A 17849-nucleotide genomic window follows, 5' to 3' on the forward strand; every position below is an offset into this window, starting at 1 on the left:
GGGTTACCTAGGGAGGTGGTGCAATCTCCATCCTTAGAGGTTTTTAAGTCCCAGCTTGACAAAGCCCTGGCTGGGATGATTTAGTTGGTGTTGGTCCAGCTTTGAGCAGGGGGTGGGACTAGATGACCTCCTGAGGTCTCTTCCAACCCTAATCTTCTATGATTCTATGAATTCAAATATGCACATGACTGGCAGCTGACCTAGTACGCGTATCACTGAACAGCAAGAGTACCTCTCAGGAGTTTTTCGGCAACTTCTACATCCTATTCAGGAGTGACATCAACTAGTTCCCAAAGGAGAAGTTCTATCTATCTGCCTATCCATTGTGCTTCTCTGGACCCAGTTACCATGGTATTTCACAATGCCCCCATGAGGTAGGGTACTGAGGCACAGATTGATTAAGGGTATATCTACACTGTAGGTGTACCTGACCTAACTTTGAACTTGAACAACACTAGCAGCGAAGCCACAGTAGCACGTTAGCCCCATCTACCCAGGATGCAGGGTACATAAGAGTATAAGAATGGTCATACTGGGTCAGACCTGGGTCTATCTAGCCCAGTATCCTGTCTTTCGACAGCGGCCAGTGCCAGGTGCCTCAAAGGGAATGAACAGAATAGGCAATGATCAAGCGATCCATCCCCTGTTGCCCATTCCCAGCTTCTGGCAAACAGAGGATAGGGATACCATCTCTGTCCATCCTGGCTAATAGCCATTGATGGACCTAGCCTCCATGAACTTACGTAGTTCTTTTTTGAACCCTGTTATAGTCTTGGCCCTCACAACATCCTCCAGCAAGGAGTTCCACAGGTTGACTGTGCACTGTGTGAAGAAATACTTCCTTTTATTTGTTTTAAACCTGCTGCCTATTAATTTCATTTGGTGACCCCAGTCTTGTGTTATGAGAAGTAGTAAACAACACTTCCTTATCTACTTTCTATACACCAGTCATGAATTTATAGCCCTCTATCATATCCCCCTTTAGTCGTCTCTTTTCCAAGCTGAAAAGTCCCAGTCTTATTAATCTCTCCTCATATGGAAGCTATTCCATACCCCTAATCATTTTTGCTGCCCTTTTCTGAACCTTTTCTAATCTTTTTTGAGATGGGGTAACCACATCTGCACGCAGTATTCAAGATGTGGGCATACCATGGATTTATATAGAGGCAATATGATATTTTCTGTTTATTATCTATCCCTTTCTTAATGATTCCCAACATTCTGTTCGCTTTTTTGACTAAAGTGGGCTACAGCCCACTTCAAGCTTATGCTCAAATAAATTTGTTAGTCTCTAAGGTGCCACAAGTACTCCTGTTCTTTTTGCTGATACAGACTAACACGGCTGCTACTCTGAAACCAGTTTCGTGAGATCATTTTGTAGCTCTTCGTAGTCTGCCTGGTCCCAGTATCTTGAACAGTTTTGTATAATCTGCAAATTTTGCCACCTCGCTGTTTACCCCTTTTTCCAGATCATTTATGAATATGTTGAATAGGCCTGGTCCCAGTACAGACCCCTGAGGGACACCACTATTTACCTCTCTCCATTTTGAAAACTGACCATTTATTCCTACCCTTTGTTTCCTATCTTTTAACCAGTTACCAATCCACAAGAGGACCTTCCCTCTGATCCCATGAGAGCTCTCTTTAAGAGCCTTTGGTGAGGGACCTCGTAAAAGGCTTTCTGAAAATCTAAGTATAGTATATCCACTGGATCCCCCTTGTCCACATGCTTGTTGACCCCCTCAAAGAATTCTAATAGATTGGTGAGGCATGATTTCCGTTTACAAAAACCATGTTGACTTTTCCCCAACAAATTATGTTAATGTCTGTGTCTGACAATTTTGTTCTTTACTGTAGGTTCAACCAGTTTGCCCGGTACTGAAGTCAGGCTTACTGGCCTGTAATTGCTGGGATCACCTCTGGAGCCCTTTTTAAAAATTGGCATCACATTAGCTATCCTCCAGTCATCTGGTAGCGCAGCTGATTTAAATGATAGGTTACAGACTAGAGTTAGTAGTTCTTCAATTTCACATTGAGTTCCTTCAGAACTCTTGGGTGAATACCATCTGGTCCTGGAGACTTATTACTGTTTAGGTTATCAATTTGTTCCAAAATCTCCTCTGACACCTCAATCTGGGAGTTCCTCAGATTTGTCACCTAAAAAGAATGGCTCAGGTTTGGGAATCTCTCTCACATCCTCAGCCATGAAGACTGACGCAAAGAATTCATTTAGTTTCTCCACAATAACCTTATCGTCCTTGAGTGCTCCTTTAGCATCTCGATCGTCCAGTGGCTCCACTGGTTGTTTAACAGGCTTCCTGTTTCTGATGTACTTAAAAATGTTTTTGCTATTACTTTGAGTCTTTGGCTAGCAGTACATCAGATTCTTTTTTGGCCTTTCTGATTATATTTTTACACTTCGTTTGCCAGTGTTTATGCTCCTTTTTATTTTCCTCACTAGGATTTAACTTCCACTTTTTAAAGGATGCCTTTTTGCCTCTCACTGCTTCTTTTACTTGGTTGTTTAGCCACAGTTGCACTTTTTTGGTTCTCTTACTATGTTTTTTAATTTGGGGATACATTTAAGTTGAGCCTCTATTACGGTGTCTTTAACAAGTTTCCATGCAGCTTGCAGGGATTTCACTTTTGGTGCTGTACCTGTTAATTTCTGTTTAAATTCCTCAGTTTTGTGTATTTCCTTTTTCTGAAATTAAATGCTACAGTGTTGGGCTGCTGTGGTGTTTCCCCAGCCACAGGGTTGTTTAAATTTAATTATATTATGGTCACTGTTACCAAGCGGTCCAGCTATAATGACTTCTTGGACCAGATCTTGTGCTCCACTTAGGTCTAAATCTAGAATTGCCTCTCATCTGGTGGGTTCCAGGACTAGCTGCTCCAAGAAGCAGTCGTTTAAAGGTGTCAAGAAACTTTATCTCTGCATCCCGTCCTGAGGTGACATGTACCCAGTCAATATGGGGATAGTTGAAATCCCCTGTTGTTGAGTTTTTTTTATTTTTATAGCCTCTCTAATCTCCCTGAGCATTTCACAGTCACTATCACCATCCTGGTCAGGTGGTAAGTAATATATCCCTACTGCTATATTCTCATTATTAGAGCATGGAATTACTATCCATAGAGATTCTATGGAACAGTTTGGTTCATTTAAAATGTTTACTACTTTTGATTCTAGGCTCTTTCACATATAGTGCCATTCCCGCCCCAAAACGACCTGTTCTGTCCTTCTGATATATTTTGTACCCTGGTATTACTGTGGCCCATTGATTATCCTCATTCCATCAAGTTTCTGTAATGCCTATTATATCAATATCCTCATTTAATTCGAGGGACTCTAGTTTCACTCATCCTATTATTTAGACTTCTAGCATTTGTATATAAGCACTTTTAAAACTTGTCACTTTTTACCTGTTTGCCATTACATGATGTAATTGGATGGGCCTCTCTTTCATTTGACATACTTGTGTGCTACCATTGCTTCATTGCTGTTGGTACTCCAGCTAACGAAGGTGTATCTACACGTGCTTCAATCACACCGCCTGTGTGCAGTGTACCCTAATCTATTTGCCCTAGGTCTCTGGCAGAGTAGGAACTTGACTCTGGGTGGCTGGAATCCCAGGCTAGCACATTAGCCTCTGGACCAGCCTTCCTCTCCTCTGCTCTTCTCCAGCCCTGCTCTGGAAGGACGATTGATCAGTATGATGCTGGACAATTGAAGGCATGAGGCACAAAGGGAAATAAGGGGAAAGATCAGATGAGGAGCTTAGGGGATGCCTCCGTGAAACCAACTCTGATGGAGTTTGGAGGAGATGAGCCATTGTGAAGCCATTCCCCACTTCCTCCTCTCTTTTTGGGCCATTTCCTGAAGTTCCTACTTAGATAAAACTCCCATTAATATCAGTGAGAGAGTTGCCTATGGACTGAGGATTCTTGAATTTCATTCCGGTATTCTCTCAGTCTTGTATCCCCTCCCATCCCTTTTGCTTTTCTAAAACAGCAATTGCCTTTTGTTCCAACCCTATGGAGTTTGTCTTAACTGTGAGTAATAAGCTTTCCTATGGCCCCTGTCAGTTCCCTGAGGATGATCTCACTCCCATATTTTAAGTGTTTCATTTCTTGTTGTTCATTTTTTTTCCTCTGGTAAAAGTCTTAGTGGTTTTGTGCTTCTCCTTAGCAGAAGCTCCCAGTCATATTATCTTCCAGCATGGCATCCCAGAGGGCTTCCACTTTAGGATGAATGATATTGTTATTATCTAGGCTCTGTGGTCCAATGAAGTTGCCTTAAGCTGTTCTATAAACCTGGGCATAATTTAATAAGTGACTACAGATTTTCCATCTCGGGGGCTTTACTCTTCTCGTGAGTTGCTATTAACTGCAGTATTTATCACGAGGCTTCTCGTTAGAAGGCAGTATTGCTAGCAGTGTGGGTATAACCAAAAGGGATGGCCAAAATGTTCTGGCCTAGGCCCAGACCCTCAAAGGCCTCCTCACTTCCATGGAAATCAATGAATGAAATCAGTGGAACCAAGAGGAGTTGAGACCCTAGCTGAGTACATGGGGAGGGGAAGGATTCACAGTCATTTCTGGGCCCTCTGGATTGCAGTTCAGAAATGTTCACACTTCTTGTTCTCCTCTCATGAGAGTTCATATGAGTGAAATGTTGAGATTAGAAATGTTCATCAGAAGCACATTTCAGGCAGGGGCATCATTTGCTATGGATTAAGAGGTGCAGTTCCCCCCCACCCCCGACCTTGGTTTGCCCCACTGTCCCCAATTTTTTGTCTATATGCTCCACTTCTCCCTCGCCCCAACTCTTTGTGGGATATCATTTAATCACATATAATGTTCTATATGCTGACACAACTTTGCCCCCTGCCAAAATTTTTCTGATTTCAAGCCTGTAGCCAAGATTCAGTTAGTTAAGGGAATAAAAGATCATTTTATGGCAAAATGAAGCTTGTTTCAGGTGGAAATGTAAGTGACTTGCAAAGGACACATCAGCCAATGAGGAAACGGAAACAGCACCATGCAGCTTTGGGAACGAGGCACAAAGCTCGACTACCAAATGCCAAGCATTGACTAGCTGATGAAGGGTCATAGTTTCAAAAGTACCTAAGTGATTTAGGAGATGAAATCTCATTTTCAAAAGTGACTTAGGCACTAGGAGCCTAAATTTCATTAAGAGTCTATGGGACCTAGGCTCCCGGGGCCAGATTTTCAAAGTTATTTAGGCACCTAAGGAATAAATCCCTCTGGGTGTCTATCTGCATCTTTTTGAAATTTAGCGCTAAATTCCGTTTTCAAGAGTGACGCAGGCACCTAAGATTACAAATACAGTCAAATACAGACACTCCCCAACTTACGCAAGCATTCCGTTCTGGAACGCCTTGTGTAACTCGAATTTTGCGTAAGTTGGAAACGTATACCCGACCGTTACTCAAAAAAAAAAAAGAAAAAAAAAAACCACCTCCTATTTCTAGCTTACGGAACTTTTTCCGTAAATGCGGATTTGCATCAGTCGGGTTTGCGTAACCCGGGGGGGGGGGCGTCTGTCAGGGATTTGTGGATATTAACCTAGAAGGACCAAAGCTTACTCTCAAAGTCACTTCGTATTGCCGCTGCTATGTTTGCTCCTCACTTATGCCAGTCAGCAGCACATGTAGTTGTAAAGCTGTCACTGGAAGCACTTGATTTGTTTTCCCTTGTGCTCTGAGGCCTTTTCTAACATTAGGTTCCCCCCCCCCCAGGGAATTCCCCATCATCACTCGGGCAGATATAGCACAGTGGTGGTTTGCTGTAGTGCAAACAAGGCTCTGGGGCTTGCTGCTCTTTTTCAACTGTCTCCACGTGCCCTGAGCAGAGCTAGGTGATGTGGTTGGAAGGCCATTGGTGCCAGTGGTATGTCTACACTAGAGTTCAGATCATTGCTACTACCCGGGGACCTGTACCTGTGGCAGCTACAATGGGCGTTTCAGGGATAAAAGTCTAGTGTAGATGCAGTCAGAAAGACCTGTCAGAAAGAAATTCTCACTCTTTCAAAGGCCACTGGCCTCCAGACAGAAGAAAGTTACAGCAAGTGGATGTTGCTAATTGGAGCTATTTATAAATAGACTGCGTTGCAATGCCACTAAGATCCTTAGACGTGCTTAGCCTTGCCACATAGAGAGTTAGCTGTGATGCACATGTGTGACTTGGGTGAGTGACTGGTTTTAAGGCTCTGGATGTAGTGTTCATTGGGATGCAATGCTCTAGCTAGAAGGTGACCCCTCTGTAATGAGACACACACCTCTTTCTTCCACAGGTATAGTTTCCTTGCACAGAAAATGTACTGCCTCTCATTTTTCAGCATAGCCTTTTTTTTGGTGAGGCAAGAGAATCAAATCTTTAACCTGCCCTCTTTCTCTCTTTTTCCCAACACCTCTCTGCCCCGCAATAGAATCATAGAATATCAGGGTTGGAAGGGACCTCAGGAGGTCATCTAGTCCAACCCCCTGCTCAGAGCAGGACCAACCCCAACTAAATCATCCCAGCCAGGGCTTTATCAAGCCTGACCTTAAAAACCTCTAAGGAAGGAGATTCCACCACCTCCCTAGGTAACCCATTCCAGTGCTTCACCACCCTCCTAGTGAAAAAGTTTTTCCTAATATCCAACCTAGACCTCCCCCACTTCAACTTGAGACCATTACTCCTTGTATCAGTACATCAGTATCTTTCCCCCTTAGTTCTTTGCTCCAATGAAATGCAAAGACACCAACATCGGCCTGTCACGGGGTGCAGCCTCACCACAGTGGCACCTCCTGCTGGTTGGTTTGGGAATTAGCTCTTTCAACAGTACGCCTTCGCTAGTGGTGTCTCGCTCACCGTTACTCTCGTGGTCTCCACTGTCCTCACAGTCAGACCCACATCACTCCCAGACCACGGCGTCTGCTTCTGGACACTGCCGTCCAGCTGCGCCCGCTCCGCTGGCTCTCCCCACTTCCAGGGACCAGCAGCTTCTGGATCTATCACTCACCTCAGTGGCTCCCTGCAGTCCTCAGTCTAGCCCCTTCTTCCAAGGGCAAACTGCAGTCTGGCTTAGCCACTCTCATCACTGGCAAGTGGGGGGGAAAGAGGGGTGGCCAGGCCCCGACCCAGGGACCCTCTAGCCGCAGCCACTTACTCCTCCAACTCTCCTCTACTACGTACTTCCCTGGGCCACTTTCCCATCACCTTCTCTGCCCCTTTGTGTAAGGGCCCCAGTCTGGCAGTTGTCAACCCAGAGCTCTCCCATCCTCTGTTGACCCTGCCCTAGGGTGACCAGATGTCCCGATTTTATAGGGACAGTCCCAATATTTGGGGTTTTTTCCTATATAGGCTCCTATTACCTCCCTCCCCCTGTCCCAGTTTTTCACACTTGCTATCTGGTCGCTCTGCCCTGCCCTGCCCTGCTCTGCCCTGCTCTATCTTAGGTGCTTCTGTAAGAGCCAGTTCTCCCTTTGCCCTCTAGGGAGAGACTGAGCTCCTCTCTGCCCTGCAGCCTTCTTATAGGGCCCAGCCTGGCCATGATTGGCTGCTTTTAAGTCACCACTTGTTTGGCTCCCAATAGGCCCTTCCAGGATTGGCTGTGGCGCTGCGCAGCCTCGCTGGCTTGCTTTAAACCCTTCCACCCCAGAATGGAGCAGCTGCCCCAATACACGGCAACACAGTATCTGCATGGAAAGTGGCCTCTCTGTGAGGTGCAGCATGACCTGCCCTCCTCTTTACAGCCTGAAATACTCAATGTTGTCCATTAGGTACTCGTACTCAGTTCCCGCAGCAGCTGGGAGCAGTGACAGTTGAGCAGTTTCATGCATAGAGGATGTCTGCACTGCAATCCGGACAGTATTCATAGGCACACCTGAGCGAGCATTGATCAAAGTTGCTCAGTGAAATTAGTAATGTTGCCATGGTAGCATGGGCTAGCTGTCCGAGTACGTACCCGGGTCCCGGGTGGGATTGTACCCGAGTAGCTAGCCCAGGCTGGCACAGCTACACTACTGTTTGTAGCCAGCTAGCTCAGTCAAGGCTAGCTGTGATCTGCCTACGAATGCAGCAATCATGCCTCCTGATTGCCAGGCAGATGTACCCATAGCGACATCAACACCCGTCCTGGGACCTCACCCTGCCAAGTTCGGGAGCGGTTGCATGGAGCTCTGGGAATTTCAAATCAATATTTCCCCCCTCGGGTGCAGGCATTTTCACAGCATGCTCATGTTTAAACCTAATTTCATTTTCAAGGTTCAGCCCTGGAGGACGTAAGTCCATCATTGAACCCGAACCAACAAATGAGCAGAAAACTCAGCAGGAGCCCCAGGCAGCCTCAGAACAAACTGACAGCAACATCTCTGTGAGGTTTGTACAGAAATCGTCAGCCTCAAGCGTTGGATTCTGACAGAGCTTTCTGTCGGGGACCCATTCCACCACAGCCGGCCCGTCTGTGAGCTGTCAGGGCCGTCCAAGAGGATCTGGCGGTCACAGATGGCCTTTCCCAGCAACCCAGTGGGACTTGTGCGTTTCCCAGTTTGATTTCCCACTAGTGCGGGCTGCAGGAGATAAACATCTATTGGACGCTTGGTAAAGCTCTGGTGACTTATTCCTTTTCTCTCCGTATGTTTCCCCAGAAACTCCAGAGAGATGGATGTGGAGAAACATGCCAATGGGACGAGTGAAGAGGAGACCCAACGCAAAGAGCCGCTGGACAGAAATGATTCCTCAGAAATAAAGGTATCAATTCCTCTAGCCCTATTGCCTGGATCCCATGAAGTCCAAGTCATTCACCTGCTTCACCTGCTCACTCCAGCAGAATCAGACTAGTCACCTTCCCTACCTTTAAACCTTCCAAATTGCCTGCTGACTTGGTAGGTCATACATCTAGGGTGGGATTTTCAAACACTCACTGCAGCGCTCTAACTCTGCTCTTCACAGCGTCTCAGTAGTAAAACTCCCATTAACTTTAACGGGAGCTAAATTAGGCCGACACTAAGCACTTTGAAAAATCACACCTCTCTTCTCCACTGACCTAATTCTCACCCAGCACCAGGCTAGGCCTGTGTTTACATACTAACTTCAAAAGCAGTTACTGACTCTCTCCTTAATTTACACAAGTAGCTTCTAACTTCCTAGTCTTTTCTAATGCAATCTACACTGAGGACTGACCTACAAACACCCCACACCGGCTCAAACCCAGCTAGAACTGCCTACTGATGTAGTTGCTACCTTCTTCCTGTATCTCTTAATCCCTGGGGGATGGTGACAAGGAAAGTCAACAGGTACTTGTGTGAAATGATGCTTTGGAGAAAAAGGCACAAAGTCTGTCATTTGCTAAATTCTTATGCATGGCTTTGAAAATTCTCTTCAGTTCTCTGACCTTTAGCTGTTAGCCTTGCTTCTTTAGACATTGATGTTAATGTTTATCAGAATTGCCTCCTAGTTCTGCATCCCACTGAAGAGAATATGTTAATGGAACATTAAGATGAAAGGAAGGCAGTATTTCCTAAGGGATAGAGCACAGGACTCAGGAGACCTGGGTTCTATTCCCAGCTGTGCCACTGGCCTGCTGGGTGACCTTGGGCAAGTCATTTCCCCTCTTGTGCCTCAGTTTCCCCACCTGTAAAATGGGGGTAGTGCTACTGGCTTCCTTTGTTTTGAGGTTGACTGATGAAAAATAGTGGAGAAGAGCTGGATAGTATCATTATGATGTTGTGAAGCATACAGAATTCAAGAGGTGGCAAAGTTAAGTTTGCAGTACGTTCTAGTTAAGGGTCACCAGGTGGTCACTGTTAAGAATTTAACTATCATAATGGAATATTCACTCTGGAAATTTTCTCTTGACTGGGAAAAATGGTGCTCAGTGACTATAAATACATTGTGAGCCGCGTTTTCAAATGCAGGCCTGTAGTGTATTCAGCATTGTCTGCTTGGTTGCTGTGGTGGTGTAACGCCGACAGACCCCTGTCATCGGCGGGCAGGATTGAACTGGGGACCTCTGGAGGTTAGTGCATGAGCTAAAAGCCAACGGGCTCTTAGCTAAGGCTGTAGAGCAGACACATTTTATCTCTCTCTCTCTAAGTGCCACTAGATAGGACAGACCACCACACCCAGGAGGTGTGTGGGTTACAGTTGCACAGGTGAACCAGGTAAATGCATATATTAGTAGCTAAGTATGGCCCTAACTACGCCTCTTGCTTCATTTGCACATCAGTTGTGTGCCCACACTTTTCTGAACCAGGGTCTGGGCCTTTGGCTTTTGATGAGATGTACCTATGTATGTGTAATACAATAATGTATGCAGCAGGCGTGCTATGTTCAGAGACTGACCCAGCCAGGAGCAAAATGGCTGCAGTGTTCGTTGTGAAAAGGAAGGGGTGGGCTCAAGATTGGGAGAGGCAGTTTGCTTGCCCTAGCTCAGTGGCTCTCAATTTTTCCAGACAATTGTACCCCTTCCAGGAGTCTGATTTGTCTTGTGCACCCCAAGTTTCACCCCACTTAAAAACTACTTGCTCACAAAATCAGGCATAAAAATACAAAAAGTGTCACAGCACACTATTACTAACAAATTGCTGACTTTCTCATTTTGACCATACATTAGGGTTCCTTCCCCACTCTGAACTTTGGGGTACAGATGTGGGGACCCACATGAAAGACCCTCTAAGCTTATTTTACCAACTTAGGTTAAAAACTTTCCCAAGGCACAAATTCCACCTTGCCTTGAACAGTATGCTGCCACCACCAAGTGATTTAGACAAAGAATCAGGGGAAAGGACCACTTGGAGTCCTATTCCCCCAAGCCCTGCACCCCCCTTTCCTCGGGAAGGCTTGAGAATAATATCCTCACCACTTGGTACAGGTGAACACAGACCCAAACCCTTGGATTTTTAGGAACAATGAAAAATCAATTGGGTTCTTAAAAGAAGAATTTTAATTAAAGAAAAGGTAAAAGAATCACCTCAGTAAAATCAGGATGGTAAGTACTTTACAGAATAACAAAAGACTCAAACACACAGAAAATTTCCCCTCTAGGCAAAACTTCAAAGTTACAAAAACAGGGATTAACCTCCCTCTTAGCACAGGGAAAAATTACAAGCTAAAACAAAAGGTAATCTAATGCATTTTTTGCTATTACTTACTATTTTTGCAAGACTAGATGCTTAGTTTAGATATGGCTTAGGGAGATGTATTTTCCCTGCCCTGTTTCCTTGTTGACTCCAGGAGACACAGACAAAAAACCTCCCCCCACAGATTTGAAAGTATCTTCTCCCCTTATTGGTCCTTTTGGTCAGGTGCCACCCAGGTTATCTGAGCTTCTTAACCCTTTACAGGTAAAAAAGGGATTAACCCTTTACAGGGTAAAGAGGGATTTTATGCTACCCTTAGCTGTATGTTTATGACACCATATAATTATAAAATAAATCAATTGGAATATAAATATTATCGTGTATTCAGCATTGCCTGCTTCGTTGGTGTGGTTGCACAGGTGACCCATACAGTTCAGTGTATAGTATATAGAGCAGTATAAACAAGTCATTGTATGACATTTTAGTTTGTACTGACTTCACTAGTGCTTTTTATGTAGCCTGTTGTAAAAGTAGGCAAATATCTAGATGAGTTGATGTACCCCCTGGAAGAGCTCTGGGTACACGTTCACCCGGTTGAGAACCACTGCCCTAACTTGTGCTGTTTGTTTCCTAGATGCTAATGGTGGGTGCCGATGGGGTGGAAGGCATTTCTCTGTCTCAGAGCCCGGCGGAGCTCAAGGAATCACTGTGGTTTGTGGAGTCGGAAGACCTTCTTGCAACAGGGGTGGAAGAAGTAAGTAGGAGATTCACTGGATTTAAGACTGTTCTCTCACTCCCTTGTCTCTTGCCTCACTTCTAAGGATCATTCCCAGGGACACCCCTGTAGCAGCCCCACAAAATGTCCTATACCACACGCTGTATGATGCTGCCATCATCGCAACATGTGTTAACTGGTTCTAAGACTCATGGACCTTAAAGTCTATGTATCTTTTAGAACCTTTCTTCTGAAGAGCAGTAACACCTTTCTGAGGGAAAACTCCCAATGACTTCACTTTCACTGATTTCAATAAAAGCTTTGCCTGGATAGAGTGTAAAGACTTCAATACTCATCCCTTCACTAATTAATTGGTTAATAATAACAATTCTGGCAGTGGTTTGCCTTAGCACACAGCACAGGAACAACATCAGGCGTGTTGGGAGTAAGCCGAACTGAGTCCCTGTGTCTTGCATTGGGCTCTGCTGACTCTTACTTTGTCTGAAGGCCCTTCAAGGGCTGGGAATTCCAATGAAGAGGAACCTCACCTGAGAGGACCTCCTGCCACCCAAGACCGCACTAATGCTGCCTTCGTGACCATGGAGACTACGTATCCCCTATGCCCCTTCAGTTTAGATCAGGGGGGTTGTAAGCCGGAGATTAGAAACATTCCATTTGTACCTGCCTCCACTGGAGGAGCCAGTATCATCTGTGCCTTGCTCCAAACAACTGCTGTGCAGAGGAGAATGCCAGGGCATTTGACAGGATGAAGCTCTTTTGAAGTTGCTATCCATTGATTTCTGCACTTTGAAATGTTTAACTTTGTCATGTCTGCCTTGCTCCGCCCTCTCCCCCCCATCCTCCCTCCACCAGGTGTTTGACATCTTGCCCCTCTATGGAATGCTGCAACCCAGCGAGAGTCAGCAGGTCTCGTTCACCTTTTATGGCCACGCCGACATCACTGCCCGGGCCAAGGCGCTGTGCAAAGTCGAGGGAGGCCCTACCTATGAGATCATGCTGAGCGGAGAGGCTTCACTCATCAGTTACGCCTTTGACATAAAGGAGATTGACTATGGGCTGCAGGTAAAACACAGGAGAGGCCTGAGTTTCAGAGCCACCAATTTCCATTCAACTGGCCGGATGTGCCATCATCCCGTGCTGTCATATGTTCCCTTCTGACAGGGTGCCCCTGTCTCTGGATACCGTTATACGGCCCCTCACAGCCCCTCTCTCGCTGTCAGCAGAACCTCCTCTGCATGATATACACCTGTATCCAGGGCCGGATTAATTTTTTGTGGGCCCGGTGCCAAACATATTTGTGGGCCCCCTGGGGAATGAAGAGGACAGGGGCAAGAGCACAGCAGGCAGGGTGGATGTGATTTAAATCATGATTTAAATCACTAGTTAGGAAGACTCGATTTAATCATGGGTTTCTACATAAAAGTCCGTTCTTGGTTGTTATAACCTTAAAACATATTCTTCACAAATCAGAGATAGATTTAGGTTTCATTTTTAGAAGGTACACACTATACATTTTTAAACCGTGATTTATTTTGAAAACTTTTCCAATGAGTTCTATAGCTATATGAGAAAATGAATGATTGTTTGGTTATTTCATTTACCAAAGATAATTGAAGCAGATATTTATGAAGTCACTGGGAGGTGAACTATCTCCAATTCAACAGGTTAATCATTAATATTTGGAGGATTTTCTTGCCATGCTGTATTAGGCGGAGAACATCACCAGACAGACATTTAAATTGTTTTATTTAACTAAAACAACAATGTTAAGTATTCTGGACTTCTTCCCTTCAACAGCAAACATAATATTTTAACAACAAAAAAATGTCCCTCACTTCTCACATTTATCTCCAGACTTTTCCTTGTCCAGATCTATTCTGCCCCCAACAATCTTTTATTCATTGAACTTTTTGAAACTTTTCACTTTTAAAGAGAGGTAAGGGGTTGACCCTGTGTACACAAATTTGCAGAGGGACAATAGAGTTGAGGTCTGTTATTTCTCACCTCTATACATTATTTATTTATTTATTAAAAACATTTTTGCGCTTAATAAGCAGGTTACCTCTGGAGACACAAATCCACAGTTTGAGAACTGCAAAACTAGGCATCTCTGATGGTATCTTTTAGACTGAGCACTGAGTCCCATTGGGTAGATAGAAAAATTAACCTGTGTCCCCCTTTACATCTCTGATGCCACAGAGCCTTGCCTGTGTCCCCATTTCCTATTCCCTTCCCATTCCCTATTTCCTATTCTCATTTCCCATTCCCCCGTCCTCCTCCTTAGCAGGCCCAAATATATCTGCAATGCACGCCCACAGTCCCATCCTTTACAACTTAGGGTCATGTTCCATTTTGGGTCTGGGATCTTCGTCTCACCTCTTTTGTATCCCATGGGAGGGGTAAGGAATGAGGTTGTGCTGCTGTCAAGGACAGGCATTTCTTTGGCCTTTTAGTGTTTTATTTCTTTATTATTATTTAGTATTTATTTAGTGTTTCTCCCCTTGTGAGTGCTGGTGATGCAATAGCTCTTTACCGCTCTCCCCCTTATAGCAGTGGGGGATGAGTAAAGGTGGGGGTGCAGTGTTAAGGCCCCCCCGACCCTCAGTGCCTGCACACTTCAGGGGACAGCAGCTGCTGGAAGGGGCATTTCCCTCACTAGTGTTAAGCCGCCCGATGCTCCCAGGACTTGGAGGGACAGGTGGCTCCTACTCTAGCCCAGGCTGGATCTGGGAGGAAGGACCAGGTGCTGCTGTGCAAGGTCCCTCGCCCCCATTAGGAGTTGGAGCTAGGACGGGGCACCAGGGGCAAGGAGTGAGGAAGTGGGAGGAGGGGGCCCCGGGCCGGGCAGGAGGACAGGGAGGAAGATCTGGGAGGCAGCCTGTAAAAATATTGCTTCCTTCCTGAGAAGCAGACTCACCCTGCCCAGTGTCCAGGCTGCGTGGCTGCTGCTCCCTCCCCCCACAAACAGCTGATCCGGAGCAGGGTGAGAGGGTGGGCTGGTCTACACTGGGGGTGGGGGATCGATCCAAGATACGCAACTTCAGCTACGCAAATAGCGTAGCTGAAGTCGAAGTACCTTGGATCGAATTACCTGGGGTCCACACAGCGCGGGATCGACGGCCGCAGCTCCCCCGTCGACTGCGCTACCGCCGCTCGCTCTGGTGGAGTTCCGGAGTCGACGGTGAGCGCGTTGGGGGATCGATATATCGCATCTTAACGAGACACGATATATGGATCCTGGATAAATCGATCGCTACCCGCCGACACGGTGGGTAGTGAAGCCGTACCCAGTGAGAGAAGGGGCGAGTGCACAACATGCCGGGGGAGGGGGAGCTTGGCTGCCGGTTGCCGTGCAACAGCAGGACCGCGCCCCAAGCACAGCAGCACCAAGCTTCCGGGAGAAGAGAGGCTGGGCGGGGCCCTTCGGAGCGTGGGCCCGGCGCAGTGCCCCACTGGCGCCATTGTAAATCCGGTATTGCCGGTACCCCAACAACCTCTCTTGTGGGCAGCATACCCTCTTCAGCCCTGCAGCTTTTTGGTATCTACTGTTCTTGGGCTTAGTAGAAGGGAAGCAGTGGAAGTAAGATTGCTGTTGCTTGTAGGAAAAATGATTCTATCGATTAACTCCAGCCGCACTGGTAAAGGTCAATCAGATTCATGCCATGATCAGTCCTGTGCAAGGTATTCCTCTGCTGGTAACGTAGGAAGCAGCACGAATGTACTATGGTGTCAGGGGATTTTAATGAACCTGCACGTTAATGAAGGAAGAATAAACCTTTGAAGGATCTGTGTTAGTTTTCAGATTCATCCTGCCCATGGAGGGAGCTGTTCTTTAGAAAACATGGCAGCCCCAATGACAGCGAGATATGGGAAATCTGAGGTTTTCTGTTACTTAGAGACCAGCCTCCTTGACCATGTAGAGAAAGAGACAGAGGAGGGGGAGTTGGGAGACACATTACATGCCTTCAGAGTCTGTAGGAGAGCACTTAGTAATTAGTGACATTTGGTTTGATCTTTGCCTCTACTTCTGCAAATGCCTGAAAACAAATTAAAGGCAGTGGGGCGGTTTCATCCATGTATTAAAGCACCACAGATGAATTGAGCTCCTTTCCTTTAACCAGTCATTCAGTTTTCTGTGGTGCCTTTTCACCATTAATAGTGTATTTAACTAGAACCCAGTAATTGTAGACCAAATGGTGTGAGACTCGGACATCAGAATCAAAACTCAGAGAACCACTGTTTCACTTAAACCAACTAAACAAGACCAAAGAGATTATTATCGAATCTCTTTAGATGTTGATGCGCCTATTGTATTCCTTTTCCTACCACTGCAGGTTCCAAAAATACTTGGGCATAGGAGCATTTTCCTGCATACATCCTCCAGGTTCATCCAAGCAGTGTTGGGCAGAATCCAGTGTTCTGGATGCTTTCCCTGAGGATGAATGATACATTCATTCGTTATTAAAATAATCATGTCAACTAACATCACATATGTTGGATTATGCTATCACTGGAATGGGACAAATCTGCCCCGATCTATCTCCTTTGACCTCAGGGGAGTTACCCCCGGGATCGGTTTGATCCAGGGAGTCCGAAATACAGCATTATCTTCCAAAATCAATTGTTTGAAGTGTTGTAGCCGTGTTGGTCTCAGGTTATGAGAGAGATAAAGGTGGGTGAATCAATCTTTTACTGGATTAACTGCTGGTGGTGGACGGGACAAGCTTTCGACAGCAGTTGGTCCAATAACAGATATCATCTCACCTATCTTTGCTTTCCCAGAAGAGGCACATTTGGAAAACGGCAGCAAAGAACAGGAGATGTTCGTGCTTTGCGGAGCTGAGGGGGATCTCCCAGGTATCTTTGTGCTCATTCACAGCTTCTCCTGCTTACCAGATAGGAGTTGCCAGGCTGGATTAGACCCGGGGCCGCCCAGGCCAGTGTCCTGTCTCTGACATTGGCTCAGAGGCCTCGGAGGAAGGTGCAGGACCCTGAAGCAGGTAGTTATGGGACAAACATTCCCCAGGAAATATCCCCATCAATTAGAGGCTGATTTACGCCCTGAAGCCAGGGGGATTTACATCCCCTCCAAAACTCCTCCTTGGTTCCTGATTGCTTAAATCCTTTCTCTCGTAAATCTGCATGTTCTTACAGAGTATCCAGTCCTGCTGGATTCCTGCCGAGCTCGTGACCACAGCGCCACGTTTGGAAGACCGTTTCCTGTCTCTTGCTTTCCTTGAATGTCCCCTTGTCTGCGTGTTATGAGTATGTGGGAAGCGAATCTGAAAAGAAGCCTTGGTATTGACTCTCCTGTTCCGCTCGTTTCCCCTCAGCTATTTGACCAAGTCATTGAAGCTGAAATCACGCTGTGCAATAGCGGGAAGGTTGGATTTGGGTACATGGTACTGAACACGAGCCAGGCCTCCGCCGACAACCCTCCGCCAGGAGTGCCACTGATCCTGCCTGCCACGGTGAGTATTGTGACAGATGGATGGAGCCCTGAGGGACTAGAGTTAAAATCCTGGCAGTGCCCGCCAGAGGCCCCACCAGTGCTGGCGACTGGGCTGATCGCCATTCCTAAGGGAAGCCCCCTCCTTGGCACAGCAAGGGCGATTGTCTAGCTGTGTTGCCAGAGGATGAGGATGTAAATCCAGCAGGGGAGATGATGGAAGGTTATAGCTGCTGGGAGCTAGTGAAGGTCAAATGGACATGCTCCTTAATAGACTCTGAGCGGCAGGAGGCTCCCCCATCAAACGACCAGCGGCAGGCAGCTCAAGTGCTTTGGCCACGCTCTGAGCCCTGGCGGCTGGGAGCTTTGGGTTTGTGCTGCCGATGGAACTGGATTGCACAGATTCTTTTTTCTTCCCAGAAGAACCTGGGTCACATTGCCCAGCCCAGCCCAGCCAACCTCAGAGCCTGGTCTGTAACCCAGGAAGAGATACTCCTTCCCCACCTGCCCAATCACAGACGCCATCTTATCCACCCACTCCTTCAGCACGAGCGTGCTGGCGTGTCTCTTTCAAGTG

The 17849-nt window shown here is 46.3% G+C and overlaps 1 protein-coding gene across 1 annotated transcript in view; it reads left to right on the forward strand.

Annotated features, from left to right (window-relative positions):
• The window catches only part of HYDIN (HYDIN axonemal central pair apparatus protein), a 372923-nt gene that overhangs the window by 228309 nt on the left and 126765 nt on the right, over positions 1-17849 (forward strand). Inside the window, exons 23-27 of the mRNA XM_034788808.1 lie at positions 8272-8385; positions 8655-8757; positions 11722-11841; positions 12676-12885; positions 17157-17294. Of these exons, the coding sequence (XP_034644699.1) occupies positions 8272-8385; positions 8655-8757; positions 11722-11841; positions 12676-12885; positions 17157-17294 (685 nt within the window). The remainder of the gene's footprint in view (positions 1-8271; positions 8386-8654; positions 8758-11721; positions 11842-12675; positions 12886-17156; positions 17295-17849) is intronic.

The sequence above is a fragment of the Trachemys scripta genome, chromosome 13 (genome assembly GCF_013100865.1).
Source record: "Trachemys scripta elegans isolate TJP31775 chromosome 13, CAS_Tse_1.0, whole genome shotgun sequence".
Classification (NCBI taxonomy): Eukaryota; Metazoa; Chordata; order Testudines; family Emydidae; genus Trachemys; species Trachemys scripta.